At 54.0% G+C, this 16,870-nt stretch overlaps 5 protein-coding genes across 5 annotated transcripts; 4 read left to right on the forward strand and 1 right to left on the reverse strand.

Annotated features, from left to right (window-relative positions):
• Positions 1-591: 591 nt before the first annotated feature.
• Positions 592-1,293, reverse strand: BGZ61DRAFT_485802 (uncharacterized protein; the record flags this gene model as incomplete). The annotated part of the gene is made up of 2 exons (XM_046249755.1): positions 592-1,017; positions 1,135-1,293. The coding sequence occupies 2 exons, from the start codon at positions 1,291-1,293 to the stop codon at positions 592-594; spliced, it is 585 nt and encodes a 194-aa protein (XP_046095812.1).
• A 5,227-nt stretch (positions 1,294-6,520) lies between these two features.
• BGZ61DRAFT_465219 (uncharacterized protein) lies at positions 6,521-7,402 on the forward strand. Its single transcript, XM_046247552.1, has one exon. The coding sequence runs from the start codon at positions 7,011-7,013 to the stop codon at positions 7,266-7,268; it is 258 nt and encodes an 85-aa protein (XP_046095813.1). The 5' UTR covers positions 6,521-7,010; the 3' UTR covers positions 7,269-7,402.
• Positions 7,403-8,479: 1,077 nt separating this feature from the next.
• Positions 8,480-9,306, forward strand: BGZ61DRAFT_281404 (uncharacterized protein; the record flags this gene model as incomplete). The annotated part of the gene is made up of 2 exons (XM_046238463.1): positions 8,480-8,539; positions 8,599-9,306. Coding segments are annotated over 2 exons (768 nt in total), but the record flags the coding sequence as incomplete, so codon positions are not given.
• BGZ61DRAFT_283256 (uncharacterized protein) lies at positions 9,289-11,013 on the forward strand (the record flags this gene model as incomplete). The annotated part of the gene is made up of 3 exons (XM_046238483.1): positions 9,289-9,387; positions 9,463-9,912; positions 10,003-11,013. Coding segments are annotated over 3 exons (1,560 nt in total), but the record flags the coding sequence as incomplete, so codon positions are not given.
• Positions 11,014-13,626: 2,613 nt separating this feature from the next.
• On the forward strand, positions 13,627-15,965 carry BGZ61DRAFT_465225 (heterokaryon incompatibility protein-domain-containing protein). Its single transcript, XM_046247553.1, has one exon. It carries the CDS (start codon positions 13,733-13,735, stop codon positions 15,845-15,847), a length of 2,115 nt encoding a protein of 704 aa, XP_046095816.1. The 5' UTR covers positions 13,627-13,732; the 3' UTR covers positions 15,848-15,965.
• The last annotated feature ends 905 nt before the right edge of the window (positions 15,966-16,870 follow it).

Here is a 16,870-nt window from a genome sequence, read left to right on the forward strand (position 1 = left end):
GATTGGGAAGTTGATTCCCTCAGGTACGCGTCGATGGGTGTAAGTAGGAAAGGTTTGCTGCACGGATGTGGTGATTTAAATAGGGCAGTCATGATGACGCGTGAGCGCGTGACCCCTGTCGGCTCCGATGTCCACGATATGAACCCAGCATCACGTCTCGCAGGATGACATGAAGTATTTAGTGTTTTTTGTGGTGTTGGGCAGTATCCTGGTATTTGAATCGGTTATACGCTTCTGTCATCTTCTGGGGCTTTTCGACTTGCAGAGGACGTGGCCGTGAATTCAGGAGAAGTCCATGTGAGTCATGACAGTTCGAGAACATCGGGAATGAGTTGTCTCAGACCCCAATACCCAGAAAATATAGGTCTTGCTCGGTCTAAACAGACGAATACATTCAACTGTAAGATACAGTTATTGACCCAATCCAAATAGAAGAAAGAGATTCATCCACTAACGCATACAATTGAAAGCACCGGGCCAAAATAATACACCAAACTCCTACCCTAGACATGGCAAAATCATTATCGTCATATCATCATGAGAGCGTTGAAATGGCCCAAGCTCGCCCCAACGAAATTAAACCAGGAACCCCTAATAGCCGACTTCCATCGAGTCATTCCAGTACATCTCGTCTTCACTCATATCCATCGGATCCCCAAACGCTGCCCACGTCTCACCAACGCGGTGCATGCAGTGGCCAGCGCCAACCTCTTCAAAACGCACATGCAGCCTCCCAAGCAGTTCCTCTGTCACTAGCGGCGGCGCGCCAAGCTCGTTGAACGCGTGCGTCTCGCCTGCGATGGCGATGCGCACGCCCACTGTCCAGTCTGGCGCGACGCAAACTTGCAACGCGAGGTTATTGAGATTGCTTGATTGCGCCGGATGAAGTGTGAAGAAGCCACCGGCACACACATCTCCATGCGTCGTGATGTTCAGGTTGCACGGATTGACACCGTCAAGAAAAAATACGTGAGAGGGTGCGTTGTAGATGAATTGGCGCTGTTGCGGGTTCATGTTCTGGAACCGATTTCAGCAAGAGACGAAGCGATATGTAATAAATGAATGGCAAGAGCAAATGTGGAAATTGATTTGGTGAATATACGAAAGAACATCAACGCCGGATGAAGCGCTTACTATATAGGGCATTTCACTCTTCGAAGCTGTCACTATTCGGCGCGAGCCAGCAACATGCACGCATCGGTAGTTCAAGGCTGTGCTCAGTGGTTGCCTAGTATCGCCAAAAGCATCACGCACTTGCGACGCTAGACACGAAAGAATCATCGCGAATAACATCATGTGACGGTAATCAAGCCAAGGCGCAAAGCAGTTCAGCCAAACAGTGGCCAAGCCCCACCACCGAAAGATTCACGCTGCAGTGCATCGTGGGGTTAGGCAAGGATGCTTACTCGTGCAGCATTGGATGGCTCAGGGTTGGGGGACGATGGAGTTGAATGCCTCGAGAGTCCTCACTTTCCATTTATTGGAACAGACAATGACTTCACTGGCCATTAGAGGCCTTGCATTATGAAGACCTCAAGCGCGGCCCAGCGGCCCATCACAGCGGCGGTGTCGGGGTGGTATAGAGTTGCACCAACTAAGAGTCGGTGCAGAAAGTCGAGAGCGATCACCAAGCACCCAGCTTGATCGTGGGTAATGGACAACCGTGGTTTGTAGGCAAAAAAGAAGCATCGACGTTTACGGTACTATTAAAAGCCATCGTGGGACAATCAAGCGGTTCGATGTGGTTTGGATCGGACACTAAGTCATGGGATCGGGTTGACCAGTATCGAAACTCTGACAAACGTAGTCGGTTCTCGTCATCAGAATACGCAATGTGATCGGTCGGGCGAAGCAGGTTCGATGCGCTGGAATTGTGTTAGCAAGGCTGGGATGATAATCAAAACCGGGACATAGCATCGGAATATCTCTTCGGTGTCATTGAGAGAGCAGAGTGTTGAGAAGACAAAGTTGACAAGGCTGGTGGAGTAAGTGTCACCTCTGCAGCTTCAACGCGCCATCGAACAGAACTAACAAGAAAATTTCTCAAGACGGAATGGAAATGGCTCAAAGCCACTGTTTGAGCCATTCGCAGCCGCCCTCAACCCTAAGGTTTCGTAATTCCTCCGTCGGGCGAACCTTTGCCCCCAAGAGCGCCGAATCTAGGGGCTGGTGAAACATGGCCAGTCTCAGATGGCTTGAACGAGCTGGCGGGCGGCGTACGCAAACCGCCCAGGCAAGCCCACGGTTCTTTTTTTGGACGGATAATCAAGATGTGATGTCGGGGATTGATCATGACCCTGATGGCAGCAATGGGCCCGAGCCCAGTACCGATCATGACACTGTGTGGTAATGATCGACCGGTGGCTTCTCGTGGTTCTGGCACGCGCTGTTGTTGGCCAGGATGTGAGTCGTGGAGTCGGGACCAACACTTCGACCGCATGGGGAGCAGGATGCAACAGGATTCACAGCCACCCCCTCCTGCCAAAAGAGGAAAGATCCAAGAGGCGTGCTTCAGGTGTTGGTGACCCAGAAAAGACCCAGAAAAGGATCACAACCGACCACCCCTGGTAGACATCTGCAGGTACCCGGGCCCAGTCCCGTGAAGGAGCAGCGCCAGGGACAGGCCCTCCGGCCGCGGTGGACGTGACAAATGGGAACCGGCGGCCCCAGTAAAGGAGACGGGAAAAAGACGTATCAATCTTTACGCCCAGGGGGTTGGACCACGCGAGCTCGGCAAATTTACAACGTCCAGCGGAGGAATCCCGTTGCTTGGGACTCGCTCGGGGGGGAACCAAGACGGTCAACCTGGGTTTGTTCTCGCTGGCGTGATCTTTGGTTGGCGAGGCACGGTGTCGGGCAATTTTGTGCATGAAACGTCGAAACGAGAGCTGGCGATCAGTGGAGAGTGGAGAAGACCCAAGAAAATTGAGGGCATCGAGCTTCCAAGACGATCGCCCGCCAAGAATGTTTTTGCATCTGGCCATACCACGTAGTAACTTACACCAGTTCGGGGACGGGATCCTCGGCGAAGAGAGAGATGCTCAGGGAAGGTAACGCAAGCACAGTACGAAGTATTACGTTGGCTATAGAGTACGTCAGGCGGACGCGTAAACACGCAGGGAAACATACGAGCAGGAAATGAAATGTTTGATTTGGACAAGTATAAACGGTGGATGCATCTGCAACAGAGTTTTGCCCTGGAACTATGTTTCTCGGGTTGATGGTGCTGTGCCTCTCAATACCACCGCCGCAACGAGTTGATATCCACCGTTCAGAAAGAGCATACAACTTGGAGGAGCCAGAAAATCATGGCCGGCAATGGCTGGACCAACCCTAAAAAAGTCGCTGTCACCGCAACTCGAAACATGAGGTCCCAAAAAAGCAGACACTGAGAGGACTGAGAGACCCCTGCCAACCCCTTTGGGAGCACCGGGCCAAACGCCGAAAAGGATCTTCCTGGTTAGTGGTCAACGAGCCATCACCGACAGGGTTGCAGCGGGCGACATCGTCGCACTGGGTCGATGCTGCCGGGATGGTTTATACGCGGGACCTGACTCGGGCTGTTGGCTTTCCGTGGATGGCCGGACCAACATCTACAGCACAGAGAAGAAACCCGTATGATGGATGCAGAAGGATGGATCCTCCGGATTTGACGGAACTCGGCACTTCCACAACGCTCTGTAAAGAAGCCCATGCGGAACATGGGCAATTTGCTAGCAGTATTAATTGACGTGACCAGCTTTCCGGAACGCTATTCTAAGACAGTTGGCAACGGCCGAGCCGACCGACCGATGTCTAAGACAAGGGCCGCTGTGGACTGTGGACATGTCTTGGCCGGCGAGCCACCGCCGACGGGCCACCGTTCGCTGGCACGAGTCACCACGCACGTCACGTTGACGCACTATCACAGTAGCATACACGCCTCGCGCTGTGCTGTTAGTGCGCCATTCGGATGTGCACTAACAAACGGACCTTGGACGAGGCGGCCGAATTATGAGCGTTGCCCGTCTGGGCTGGGGTCGGCGGCGACAGGGTTGCACTGACAGCCAGCGACTTGAGGGGGAAGACCGAGCGTCCACCGCTGAGCGTGGGCAGCATGGGGAGCGATGGGAAATTAGACAGGGGAGGATCGTGGTCGACCGTTGGCGTCACCAGATTCAGGTGAGCAGAGGGAAAGCACCGTTCCGGCGTCGGAAGAAGTTATGTCAGATGCAGCTCCGTCTTTTGTTTCGACGGGTGGTAGATTGATTGAAACTCTCAAGCGGGTTCCGAAAATGGAACGGATGTGCGGACATGGTTCGTCCAAGAGAAGGATTCAAGGTTTTCCTACCCTGGACGGGTGAGTGAGTGTTTGGATAATGCGAGCTGATGCCGCTGACTGAGAAATATACTACGTAGATGAATGAATGTTGATAATTCTTGGGAATAATTGGATTTGATGTCTTCCAGTCTTGGTTCATACCGTGTCATCCCACAGTGTTTAGCTGCTTGGCTGCGTCTTGACTTGCTTTAAGCGCTTAAGCTTTTCTGCGCGGCTGGCGGTTTACACGGGAGACATCTAGCTAAGAGACTGCATCTGTGAATGACACAATGACATCCAAGTGTAAACGATCCGGCAGCCTAGAGGCTCTCCGTCGGCTCTAGATGCGCGCCATGGCATCCTAATCGAGACGGGCGAATCGCCGAACAAAGTCAGGTTCCTGAGACAACCTTGGGCAAAAGACGGCGGCGGGAGTGATCGATTGGCCTAACCGTAGTGGGCCTCTGTTTCGGTCTCAGTGTTGGAGGCCAACTCGGCCTCCGACTGGCTGCCCTGATGTTGAAACAGACCAGCGGTGCTGGGTTGTCGACCCCTTGACGCCGGGATCCGCCCTTACCACTCCAGCAACTGCAGCTCAGTGTGGGTGGTTGGTGCGTTTGGTTGGTGGTCAGTGCCGCCTGGTTCTAAAAATGAACCTGAAGAGAAAAAAAGCCGGGGTCGTGGGCGCAACAAGCATCATCGATTCTGTCAGTCTTTTCTTTTTTTATGCTTCATGCCAGCTTCGGCCGTGACGGGGTGGAACCTTTGCGTTGCCCTCCACCCAGACCAGCTGTGATGTGATTGCTGGAGTTTATCCCGAGTCTTCCGCTTCCGAGCAGCCAGCGCGCACTGTTGTCGCCGGCAAGTCGATCCAGATGGCGATAAGCGCCTCTGGTGGGTGTGTCGGCGCGTACATACTACGTAGTAGGAGAATCCGAGAATCTTCAAGCGATGGCACCAGAGACGGTGACGATACAAACCGGCCCGGAAATTGATTTGACGGTTGAGCGATTGACCAGCTAATTCTGGGCGAAGCTATCGACGGGAGGGCGAGAGGACCATGTCATGGAACCCGGCCGGTCAGGCGATGCCAATGCTGGTCCGTCCTCGTGGGGCCATGGGCCGGAATCCCAGGCCGTGAACGGTTTACTCACTGGCATCGCCAGGCCTTTGGCAGCTTTGCAGGCCCAGGGCCCCCGGGGCAGTCGAGTGTTTGTTCACGACTCCGTCTACTACGTACGGCCGACTTCCGCCCATGCGTGGGTGCTCCGCTGTCTGTGGCCTGGACCAGATCCCCTTCCCAATCGACCACCAACAGCGGGGACCGGTGGTGACGGTGACGAGAGCGAGAGCGGCGGTCCACCTGGATTGAGCCGTTGAAGCCGGTGACATGGCGGGAATAGGAAAGGGGCCATGCTCCCATCCCTGGCATGATCTCTTTGGATCGCACTGGCGGCCATGTGCTCGCTGTGGCCGCCTTGATGCTGGCCCTGGAAGTACGGGTTCATCTCCACGCGTGCAATATAGGTAATATGGAAGTAATATCAAGGCAATATCAGATGCTTCCTATAGGCCTGGATGCGTATAGACAGATGACGAAATCCCCCGAGGCCACCGGGCACCCGCCATTGTGCATTGTAGACCCGCAAAGGGGATGGCGGGAGGCTGCACAAGTCGATGGTGAGCATCGAGCCTCCTGACAACTCTATCGTCAAGGGGTTGTCGCGGGATGGAACGCCGGCGTCGATCAATGTTTGAGGTGCTTGGACGAAGAGAAGGTGTGGTGGGAATGTTAGTGAGGGGATCCTGGCGGTTTCGCTAAAGGTGGGATGGTGCTGTCTGTGGGTTGGTGGGCTGTGGGTTGGTCAACGGTTCTGCGCGCGATCCGCCCCCAGTGGCTTGCTGGTGGCACCGGCACCAGTCTGGGGGGAACGGGGGAGGCGGCGACCGCCACAGATCATAGCGCCGCCCTGAGTTGCCCTGAAGGGCCCTGCCTGAGTGGCAGCGCCCGAAACTGGCAGCCGCCGGGGGGTGTCCCCTGGGAAGCGCTGGCGAATCGGTTGGCGGACGGGCCACCGTACCTGCAGGAGACCCAGGGACGATGGAAGCCCTGGAAGCCCTGGGAAGCCTGCGCAGGGATGACCCACCAGGAGCCCCCCCCGAAAGAAGCCCATAAAGCGCTCTGATAAGGTGGCGGAGCGTTTCAATGTCCAGGATGGGCTTCGACCGGGCCCTTGCTTTTGCGAGTCTTTGCCGGAGCACTGTGGACGGATGCTGCTGGGAATGCACAGTGTGTCCCTGTATGTCCCTGGCGGTGTCTAGACGGGTGGCCTCTGAGGTCCCTGGCTGCGATGGAGCCCTGCCCAGTGCCCACGGTGGCACGGAGCTTCGATGGAGGCAGCCCGGGTGAAGAGGGCAAGGCGAGATCCTCTTTAAGGTTAGCAAGGCAAGGCCAGAGGGAGCAGCCCAGTAAGGAGACGGCAACCCAGTAAGGAGATAGACGGGCAGCCCAGTAAGGAGAGGCCCGCTGGGAGGAGAACAGGAACAGGGCAACGCATGGATTTTCCAGATTGCCATCTTGCTTTGCCTGAGGTACCTACAGTCCTACAGTCCTCCAGTACAGTGTACAGTACAACGTTGTATCCGTCCGGCCAGGTCCAGGCCTTCTGGCCTCCCCCCTATCACCGATGGAGACCGGTGATATAGTCGCATGCGGCGTACAGCGATGACAGTGCGCAAGCCTTTGTGCCAGGTCATTGTGCTCTTTGTCCCGTGCTCCAGTGGAGTTCAGGCGGCGCCGGCTCCAACGTCTCCAGTTGATGGCGGCGACGGTGAGCGAGCGCCAAAGGACGGCGCCGGTAGACGCACGGGATATGCGGCGGCTCTGGGCTTGTGTCGGGCGTGGCGATCAAAGGCGTGCTCCATCCCATCTGGGAATCTACGCATCATGGGGCTGTTCCAAAGTTAGCATCCATTCATCTCCCTTTGGCCAATATCTCGCCGCCCAGCTCATTGATTGCCATGGCTATGATTGCCTCAGGGCTGCCCCATGAATGGTGGTGGTTGATGCGCCGCGGTCCTAAAAAAAGGGACGACTCTGGATTGGCCAGCCCCGCATCGCCAATGGCATGCGCCAGGTCCGCCCATAGACGAGCGCCATGCGACAGACAGCCCACAGCCCACAGGCCGCCACAAAGGGGGCAGGGCACAACTGCATGCAACTGGACATGTGCTGGATTAAGCATGAACAAGCATAAACAAAGGGCCGAGGGAGCCGAATGCGGACGAGGAATGGCAGAGAAAGGAGACCACAAGGGGAGCATCCGGCATGGTCGCACCGAATGCCAGGCACAAGCACTGTATTGGCTGTCGACAATTGTTCCGTCCGCCGCCGTGGTGCCAGCACGCCAGGTCCATCAGTCCATCCAGGGCTCTTGGGCCCCTGTCTCGGCAACTAGACGCGCCCCAGGTCCCTAGCCATCGCTCGCAGAACTCTCCACTTGCACACTCTCACACGCTCTCGCAGCACCCTCACCAAATCGTCTGGCCTTCGCCGTAGCCGCACTCCGTCGCACCCCTGGCGCGGTGGGGCCTGAAGCTACCCCCCTGGTCTCTGCTCTGACCCCTGTGGCGACAGCCCTGGCTCGACGTCGCTGGAGCCGCCGGCTGCCCGCTGCGAACGACGTGCCCAACACCACCACCTCACCGGAGAGCTTGGACAGGAGGCTTCAGAGGGATGGAGGGCCTCCTCTCCTCCTCCACCCCGGCTGGTGCTGCTTCACGGACAAGGGTGCCATCGACAATGCCATCTCCACTCACCACGGACTGGGGGGCCCTCCTCCTTGGCTCAGATGCCGGCTGGCCGGTCTTTGTTCGCTCTGTGCAGACGGCCAGTGACCAGCCGCCTTTCTCAAGTGCATGGTTGGACTGGCTTGCTTGAGTATATAGCTGCTTCGAATGCCCTCCCATTACACACTTCTTTCCTGCCTCATCACCCACACTTCTCTTTCTTTTTCTCTATCTCAGCATTCCATCTCTTTTCCTTCTTGGTCTCAAAGTCATTCGCTTCCTTTGAACCAATACATTAATTGCATTCTCCTTGTTTACCATATCTACTACTGCACACTCGCTACTGCAACAACAACTACCAACTATTTCAACACCCGTTCATTCTTCAATATGAAGGTTTCTTTCGCTATGTTGGCGCTTGCCGCCAGCCTCGGCGAGGTCAACGCTACTGTAAGTCTTTCAACCAACTCTCAACTCTCTCGACCACAACCGGCTAACACCATCTCTAGTGGGGAGGCAACTGGAAGAACGCCAAGAAGTACACCACTCCTGGCAGCTCCAACAACCAGTGCAAGGATACCCAGAAGAGCGGATGGAACTGGGACAACTTGTCCGAGGGCAGCTTCAGCAGCTACGATGGTTTTGACTTTAGCGGCTGGTCCTGCAAGCAAGACCTGAAGAAGCGTAGCCTCGATGGACGCACTTTCGGCAAGACCATCTCCGGTAGCTGCGGTTCCAACGCCGCCTCTGCCCCTTCTTTCAGCTGCGGCTCTGGCAGCAAGTCCGTGAGCAGCTTCTCCGTCAAGACTTTCGACATCAAGACCGAGTTCGACTGCCGCATGGAGTTCCACTACGAGATGGGCGATGGCTCCACCTGCAAGCAGTCCGCCGACTGCTCTTCTCAGGGAACCTCCATCCACAACACCCAGTGCGGTGGTGCCAAGAAGGTCACCTTCGTCTACCCCGTCCAGGACAAGCCCAAGAGCAACTGTGAGATCGAGGTCCCCAGCATCGACTTCGACTGCGACGACTCCGACACCCCCTCTTCCACCATCCCCTACGGCTCCGAGTCCACCACTGTCCCCTACGGCGAGGACTCCACCACCGTTCCCTACGGCGGCGAGACCACCTCCGAGGCCTTCCCCGGTGAGACCACCTCCATCCCCGTCGGTCAGGATACCACCTCTGTGCCCTACGGCGGTGAGGACACCACCACTGCCCCCGCTGCCGAGACCACCACCTCCGGATCTTCTGGTGAGGACACCACCTCCGTCCCTGTTGCTGGCGAGACCACTTCCGTCCCTGTCGAGGGTGAGACTACCACCACTGCTCCCGCTGAGGGCGAGTCCACTACCGTCCCTGTTGAGGGTGAGACCACCACTGTCCCCGCTACTGAGGATACCACCTCCGTTCCCTACGGCGGTGAGGACACCACCACCACCCCCGCTGCTGAGGCCACCACCTCCGGATCTTCTGGTGAGGACACCACCTCCGTCCCTGTTGCTGGCGAGACCACCACTGCTCCCGCTGAGGGCGAGTCTACCACTGCTCCCGTTACTGAGGACACCACGTTCGTGACCACCTTCGACTCTACCTCCACTGTCTACACCACCAACATCAAGACCATCACCAGCTGCGGCCCTGAGGTTACCAACTGCCCCGCCAACTCCGGCACTGTTGTCGTTGTCACCGAGACCGTTGCCATCTCCACCACTGTCTGCCCCGTCACTGAGACTCACACTGCCCCCGCTGAGACCCAGCCCGTCGAGACCCAGCCCGCTGAGGCCACCACCTCTGGATCTTCTGGTGAGGCTACCACCTCCGTCCCTGCTGCTGGCGAGACCACCACTGCCCCCGCTGCTGCTGAGTCCACCACTGCTCCCGTTGAGGGCGAGTCCACCGTCCCTGTCGAGGGCGAGACCACCGTCCCCTACGGCCTGACCACCTCTGGATCTTCCGGTGAGGACACCACCTCCGCTCCCGCTTCTACCTACCCCGTTGAGGCCACCACCATCATCACCACCTACGACAGCACCTCCACCGTCTACACCACCAACGTCAAGACTGTCACCAGCTGCGGCCCTGAGGTCACCAACTGCCCCGCCAACTCTGGTACTGTCGTCGTTGTCACTGAGACTGTTGCCGTTTCCACCACCATCTGCCCCGTCACTGAGACCCAGGTCCACACTCCCTCGCCCACTGCTGCCGAGAGCTCCCCCGCCACTGCCAGCGACAACTCCCCTGCTACCACCAGCTCCCCCGCTGGCGGCGACTCTTATGATGTCCCCGAGGTTGTCCCCAGCTGTGTCAACACCTTCCTCGACTACGTTTCCGAGTGCAAGGACAACACCGACACCGCTTGCTACTGCCCCAAGCAGGACTTCGTCAACAAGGTCTTCAACTGCCTGTACGCTCACGGAGAGTCTGACGACGTTGTCGCCAAGGCCGTCACCTTCTTCCAGGGTCTCTGCGCTGACTACGCTGGCGAGAACCCCGAGATTGTCACCGGTGTCGACAGCATCACCAGCATCATCACCGTTACTGGCACCACTGTCATCACCTCTGCTCACTACACCACCATCGTTGTCGCTACCACCGTCACTGAGCCTTGCGTCGTCTCTGGCACCACTGTCGAGGGCAGCAGCACAGTCAAGACCGTCTCCACCGAGGTCACCGTTCCCCAGGTTGGCTTCACCACTGGTGTCTCTGGCGTCGAGGTTGTCGCTCCCTCCACCACCTCCGTTGCCGCTCCCTACGCTACCACCGTTGCCGGCACCCTCATCACCAAGGCCCCCACCGGCACTGGCGGCATTGTCATCCCCACTGCCACCACCGCCCCTGGTGAGGTTCCCGTCACTGGCAGCGCTGCCCGCAACGGCATGGGCTTTGCCGCCGCCATCCTGGCTGTCGTCTTTGCCCTGTAAAGGACTGAATGACTTACTGATGTGTACCACACATACTCTTTTGTTTTCCTTGTTATCTATAGATTGAGGTCTTTGTATCCGAGGCGGAACATATCTGTATGGCATTGTACACTCCCTGGTCTGGAGGATGCTGACGCTTCCGACGAAGTACAAGCTTCTCTCAAACAAACATGTATCATTCTTACGATCCTTACGAACATAAACATTGGTGTGGACTGAGGGCAATCTTTTTTTCAAGATCCCTGCATTGAGCCGAGGGAGCAAGCTACAAAATCATAAAAAAGAGCAGGGGATTCACCGGCCGAGCCGAAATGCCTAGAAAAGCATATATACCCGCTGGCTGGTTTGTGTAATATTAATATTGACTGGTTTTATTTTGTTGAATCAATTACCAACCGTGTGCTCGCATCTTGATCTTTTCCTAGTGACATGATTTCCCAGTGACTTGATTCAATGCCGAAAGCTTGTAAAATAAGTGGCAAAGATGAACCAACAATACCAACACTCCCTCAATCCTGACCTCCAGATACCTGCCTATTCATGCACTGTGCTGCACTGCGCATGCGGTAGCAGTAAGAAGCCGGCGATGGGGACCTCCTTCAATTCCCGTGGGGAGTCACAAGGCCTTGAACAGTGAGGCTGTGTTGCAGGCTGTGTGGTTTCAGGCGATTGCAGGACCTGAAATCGAAATTAAACAAAGCTGAATGTTGGACCATGGATTGATCGCCGCTGGTTTCAGGCCTCGGATGCACTCATCCGAGGGAAACATGAGATGGTTGCAACACACACTACTAAGACAGGGTACATTCGGCCCAGAAATATGCCTTTGCGAGGCGAAACATGCTCACAGGAGATTTGCTTAGCGATGGGACATTGCCATTGTTTCCGCGAGGGTTCATCTGGCCGCCCGATTGTGCGACTGGCTTACATGGAGCTAGGCAAGAGGGGAAAGTGATGCGAAGGTGTCACCTGACTTGTGCTAAACCACTCTATTTAATGTTCTGGTTCTTTTGTGAAAGTAACGCCTTCGAATAAGCTCTAGTCTAGTACGATGGATATAAGGTTATCCGTCTGCTCTCCCCGAACTGAGGATTCCCAGGGAGTTTCTCGACTTCTTAGATACCCCGCGAGTCAATAGTCGACTGAATAACTAGTATTTTGGAATCTAGAAGACGAAACAGAAAGAGGCAAGCTATATACCCATATAAAATTCCTTCAAGAAAAGAACCTATTAAATCTCTCGCCATACCGTCCAGAATGCCTAGATAAAAGCCAAATTTGTTAAAATAGCTAATGCGATCCTTTGGCTTTTATCTAAGCATTCTGGACGGTATGGCGAGAGATTTAATAGGTTCTTTTCTCGAAGGAATTTGAGACGGGTATTTAACTTGCCTCTTTCCGTTTGAACTTCTAGATTCTAAAGGAATCCAGTGTTATATCGGAATCGGGTTTTATATCTCTGATATGCAGGGTTATTCTTAATAAGAGCTTCTCGAATGATGGTCGATATGATGAAAAGTTGTTGAGATGAAAGTTGTTGTGATAGGATGAGTATTAGAAGGGAAGTTGGTCCCTTGACGATGGGAGACGTCTCCCTTATATCTTATTGCTCGGAATAAGGTTACTATCTCAAGGTTGTTGACTACAGACAGCATGGTCGTTGACTGCAGACAATAGGGTCGTTGACTGACCCTTTTGTCTACAGACAGCAAGGTTGAAGCATGTCAGACAGCCTGATAGGGAAAAGTCAGCTTTGCCTAGGGCCGGATCCGTACCGTGGTTTCCTTTGAACCTAGATAGAGACTCTGATCCGTACCGTGGATGCCTTCAACCTAGATGCCCTCAACAAGCTAGATTAGCCTCAACAACCGAGATCTACGGATATCATCCGCATCATCAGATCAAGGGCATCCGGGTCAGTCAGATCCCTAGGCATAAATAACTAGCTTTCTTCCCTCCTAGACCAAAAGACAAAATCATCCATCGTCCTTCAAGCTGTCTCAACCAATCCTCTAATTATCTGATAAGGCAGAGACTAGTGTGCAACAAACTTATTGGTCGGCTACTATTTCTTCTGGTGCTGGGTGTAGCACTTATTGTTTATCTCTACTGTTTGAGATTACTGTATGGCTTTGATCTATCTGATGATATTGAGTAGAGCTAAAAAAAAAAACCAAATAACTAGTATTTTGTTGACCCCCTCTGTAATTGCCGGTGAACTACCCCATTCACAGACCGAGACCTATTGATGTGCCATAGATACCGCATTGTGGTTGGAGGCTGGCATGACTCTCACTTCTTACAAGAGTCGCCATGCCTAATAATTAAAATAACGAGAAATTGGATTCGTGGGATTCGGATAATTTAAACGGCAGGGATGCAATATCTCGTGCCGCATGGCCTGTTTTGAGGAGATGCAATCCGTACAAAGTCAGGAGTCGTTGGGCGGTTGCAACTTGACGCTAAATCGAGGGCATGCAACAACCCACCCACCTGAGCTAAATTCGCGCCAACAAGAACATACGACAATTGCTCTTGGAAAACGGGCAAGTTTTCCCCTGTAGGCTATTTACACTTTGGCGCTTATTGCACTTTAGCCACAAGAAACACCCCCAACTTTCCAAGGTGGCCGCATCAATGGCCGCGTGAGAGGTCCCTTATATGCGGCCAAGTTCCATTTTGCTCCAGCACGGCGCCTACTGCACTGCCCTGCTGCCTAATGATCGTGTCTGACGTGGCTCCACCCACTGTCCAAGGCTTACAACTCGCCAGAGCATATATTCCGACATCGACGTCAATCAGAGGCTCAGCAGCGGCCTCTCACGACACCATGGTCATCTACAAACAACTACAACGAGAAAGCTCTGAAATCAGGCTTGTCCGCTTTATTGAACCCGCTGAACCAGCCGCGCCCATTCAACTTGAGCTCTGCTGTACCTCCCTGAATGACGCCCACTACTCAGCCCTATCGTACGTCTGGGGGGATGTCACAACTACAATTCAGATCTCCATCGATGGCAATCCTTTCGACATCGGCACCAACTTATATGATGCCCTAAAGCAACTCCGTGACAACGGGTTCCGGTCCTGGCTTTGGGTTGACTCTATTTGCATCCAACAGTCAGACCCGGAAGAGAAGACCTGGCAAGTAGGCCAGATGCGCGCCATCTTCAGCGGCGCTGACCACGTATACGTTTGGCTTGGGCAGGCTTCTGACAAGAGCGATGAAGTCATCGACTTTATATCCCGCATTGGTCCCCGGGCGTTGGCAGTCGGTACTCTGGACTGGTACCCATACCCTGGGGAGAGGAAAAAGGTCACCGAATATGTTAGGGCTCGTTTAAGTTCGCAGCAAATGGATGCAGTTGACGATGTGCCTGGGTCGGATCTGGCTCGATTCTTCTTCGATTTAATCCACGAGCCTGACCTTCAATGGACGACATACGACAAACCACGATCGAGATTCACAAAGGGGAGCCTGAGCCGTGGGATTGAGAGTCTCATGCAGCGTGATTATTGGCATCGCATCTGGATCGTTCAAGAAATATCCGTTGCAAAAGTTGTGACGATTATGTGCGGCGCTAAGAGTGTACCACTCGACATGTTAGACGCCACCTTCAAAGCAGTGTCGCATTGCGCGGGGTCGGAGTGGCAGAGGCTCAGCCCAGAGACTGAAACCTTTGGGCGGCTGTTATCGGGAGTCTTTTTCAAGAATATTCCTCTTCCGACGCGCCGTCTATATCGCCGCCAAAAGGAGGTGCCGCTTGCTAGCATTCTCTTTCAACGAAGCGCCGCCCCAGATCGCCCGTTCTACTCTGCTACAGACCCAAGAGATCTCCTTTTTGGGCTCCTAGGTGTGATTACAGATGGAGAAAAACTGGGATTGCGCATAGACTACAATCTGAGCTTCATCGAAGTCTTCACCGCCATCACAAGGGCGCTGGTTTACGACGGAGATGAGTGCCGCGGACCGTTTCATCTAGATCTATTCGTTCCGAGGCATAAGAATCCAGACAACCTACCAAGCTGGGTCCCTGATTGGCGAGCTATCGGACAGTATGGTTTCCGTGTGTACCCCGTCAACTACAGCACTCCTTTCAACGCCACAAAGGGCATACAACTGCCTTCACGCCCTCTATGCTGCAGTAATGACGAAAAGCCCGGTGTTCTTCGTCGCCCCGGGTGCCGCGTTGATGTTATCACGGAGGTCATGGAGCCACCTCGGTGGATCAAATATAACGAATATTACGCGTCATACATAGAAAATGCCGAAGCTTGGCTCTCGTCTATCGTTAAATTTGCCAAGCTTGGGCCCGACGCAAGTCCAGGAGAGAACTATGTGTGGCGAACCATATTGCTCGATCGAGTTGACGGTGGCAATGGCCACATGAAACGCCGGTGGAAATTCTCTGATGGAGAGGTTGCGTCCCTAATCTGCAAGATCATGCGCCAAGAAGCCATTGATGCTCAACTCTTGACCAGCGATCAAGAACAATTCGTCCGCGACGCAATGGATCGGAAGTCGGATCCCGCTGCTCTTGATGACAAGCTCGCGGAACTCAAAAGGGAGTGGCCAAAGTCAATAGGAGCTATGACTCGCGAGAGGACCCTATTCAAGACTACGAAGAGTATGTTTGGCCTGGGGCATGTGGCTGTACGGGCTGGCGATGTTGTGACCCTGCTCTGGGGACTAAAGTCGCCCATTATCTTGCGGCCACGGGACGAGAGTGAAGGGGGTGGCTACACGTTCGTGGGAGATGCATATGTTGACGGGATCATGTATGGAGAGTTCCTTGAGACTTTGCCAGCACATGAGGATTTTGAGATTTATTGATCATCGCGTTTACATCGGGCTCTATTGTTTTTCAAACAGTGTGAATATAATGACAGTGTGAATATAATGCCATTGTGCGACTGGACTGGTACATACGACCATAGCTCTTAGAAAATACGGGATCCCGTCCGCTCTCCCTTAGTCAAGCTGAGAAGCGGCGAATTAGTACTCGGGTCGGTGACGACCGGGGAATCCTCGCTGTTGTATGTTGCTTTTTGCCATTTTTGCACTTTTTGAACCTGGTCGTGAGGTTGGGACTCGGGTTGAGTCCCGCTTCAAATATCAATGGCGGGATTGTTTCACTCTATCGAGGTTTGGAGATTGCAGTTTTGCGAGATATTGTGCGGGGTTGTCACTTTACCAAGTTAAGACCACTTAAGTAGTTAATATATAGTCTTGAATAGTGCAATTCTTGCTCTGGCGGTAAGAGAAAATGGCGATGAAGATGGATTTATTTAGCGCCAAAGGACTGCGAGGCTCTCCAGTCTTTCTCCGGGATGTCGTTTGTAGTAGACCACGTAACAGGTCGTGTGAGCTGTGGGATGTCTAGCACATCCGGTCTAGTAGCCAGGAAAATTGCGGTTGGAACCGATTTCATTCTAGCTTGTGTTTGGTCTAGCAAAGCTGGTGTAGGGTCTTGAAGTTATGGTCTAAGGTGGCTGAGATAGACCCTTCAAGGGCTACTAGCAGAGAAATACAACAGATCTCCCGAACCAAAACTTCAGGGAGACTGCATATTCCAAAAGGTTAATTATCATGCTTAGCTAGTAGTTCGCCGAGACTTCGGGCTATGCCTGAAGACAGGTCACTGGCTTTGCAGTGACTCTGTCTTCCAACAGTGGATGGGGAGCTCTGGGGCTCGGAGCAATCCGCGCGAGCATCTTTTGCCGGTTCTGTGCTTAAACCGGGAGTGACACTAGTCGAATTTTCTATGCACCGACCTTTCGGCTAGCAGATTGTAAGGAATTGTACAACGGAGGTCTGGTCTTTTGGACAGGCAAGGAAGGCTATAAGGCTATGAGT

Source organism: Ilyonectria robusta (assembly GCF_021365365.1).
Source record: "Ilyonectria robusta strain PMI_751 chromosome Unknown BGZ61scaffold_40, whole genome shotgun sequence".
In the NCBI taxonomy this organism is placed as follows: Eukaryota; Fungi; Ascomycota; class Sordariomycetes; order Hypocreales; family Nectriaceae; genus Ilyonectria; species Ilyonectria robusta.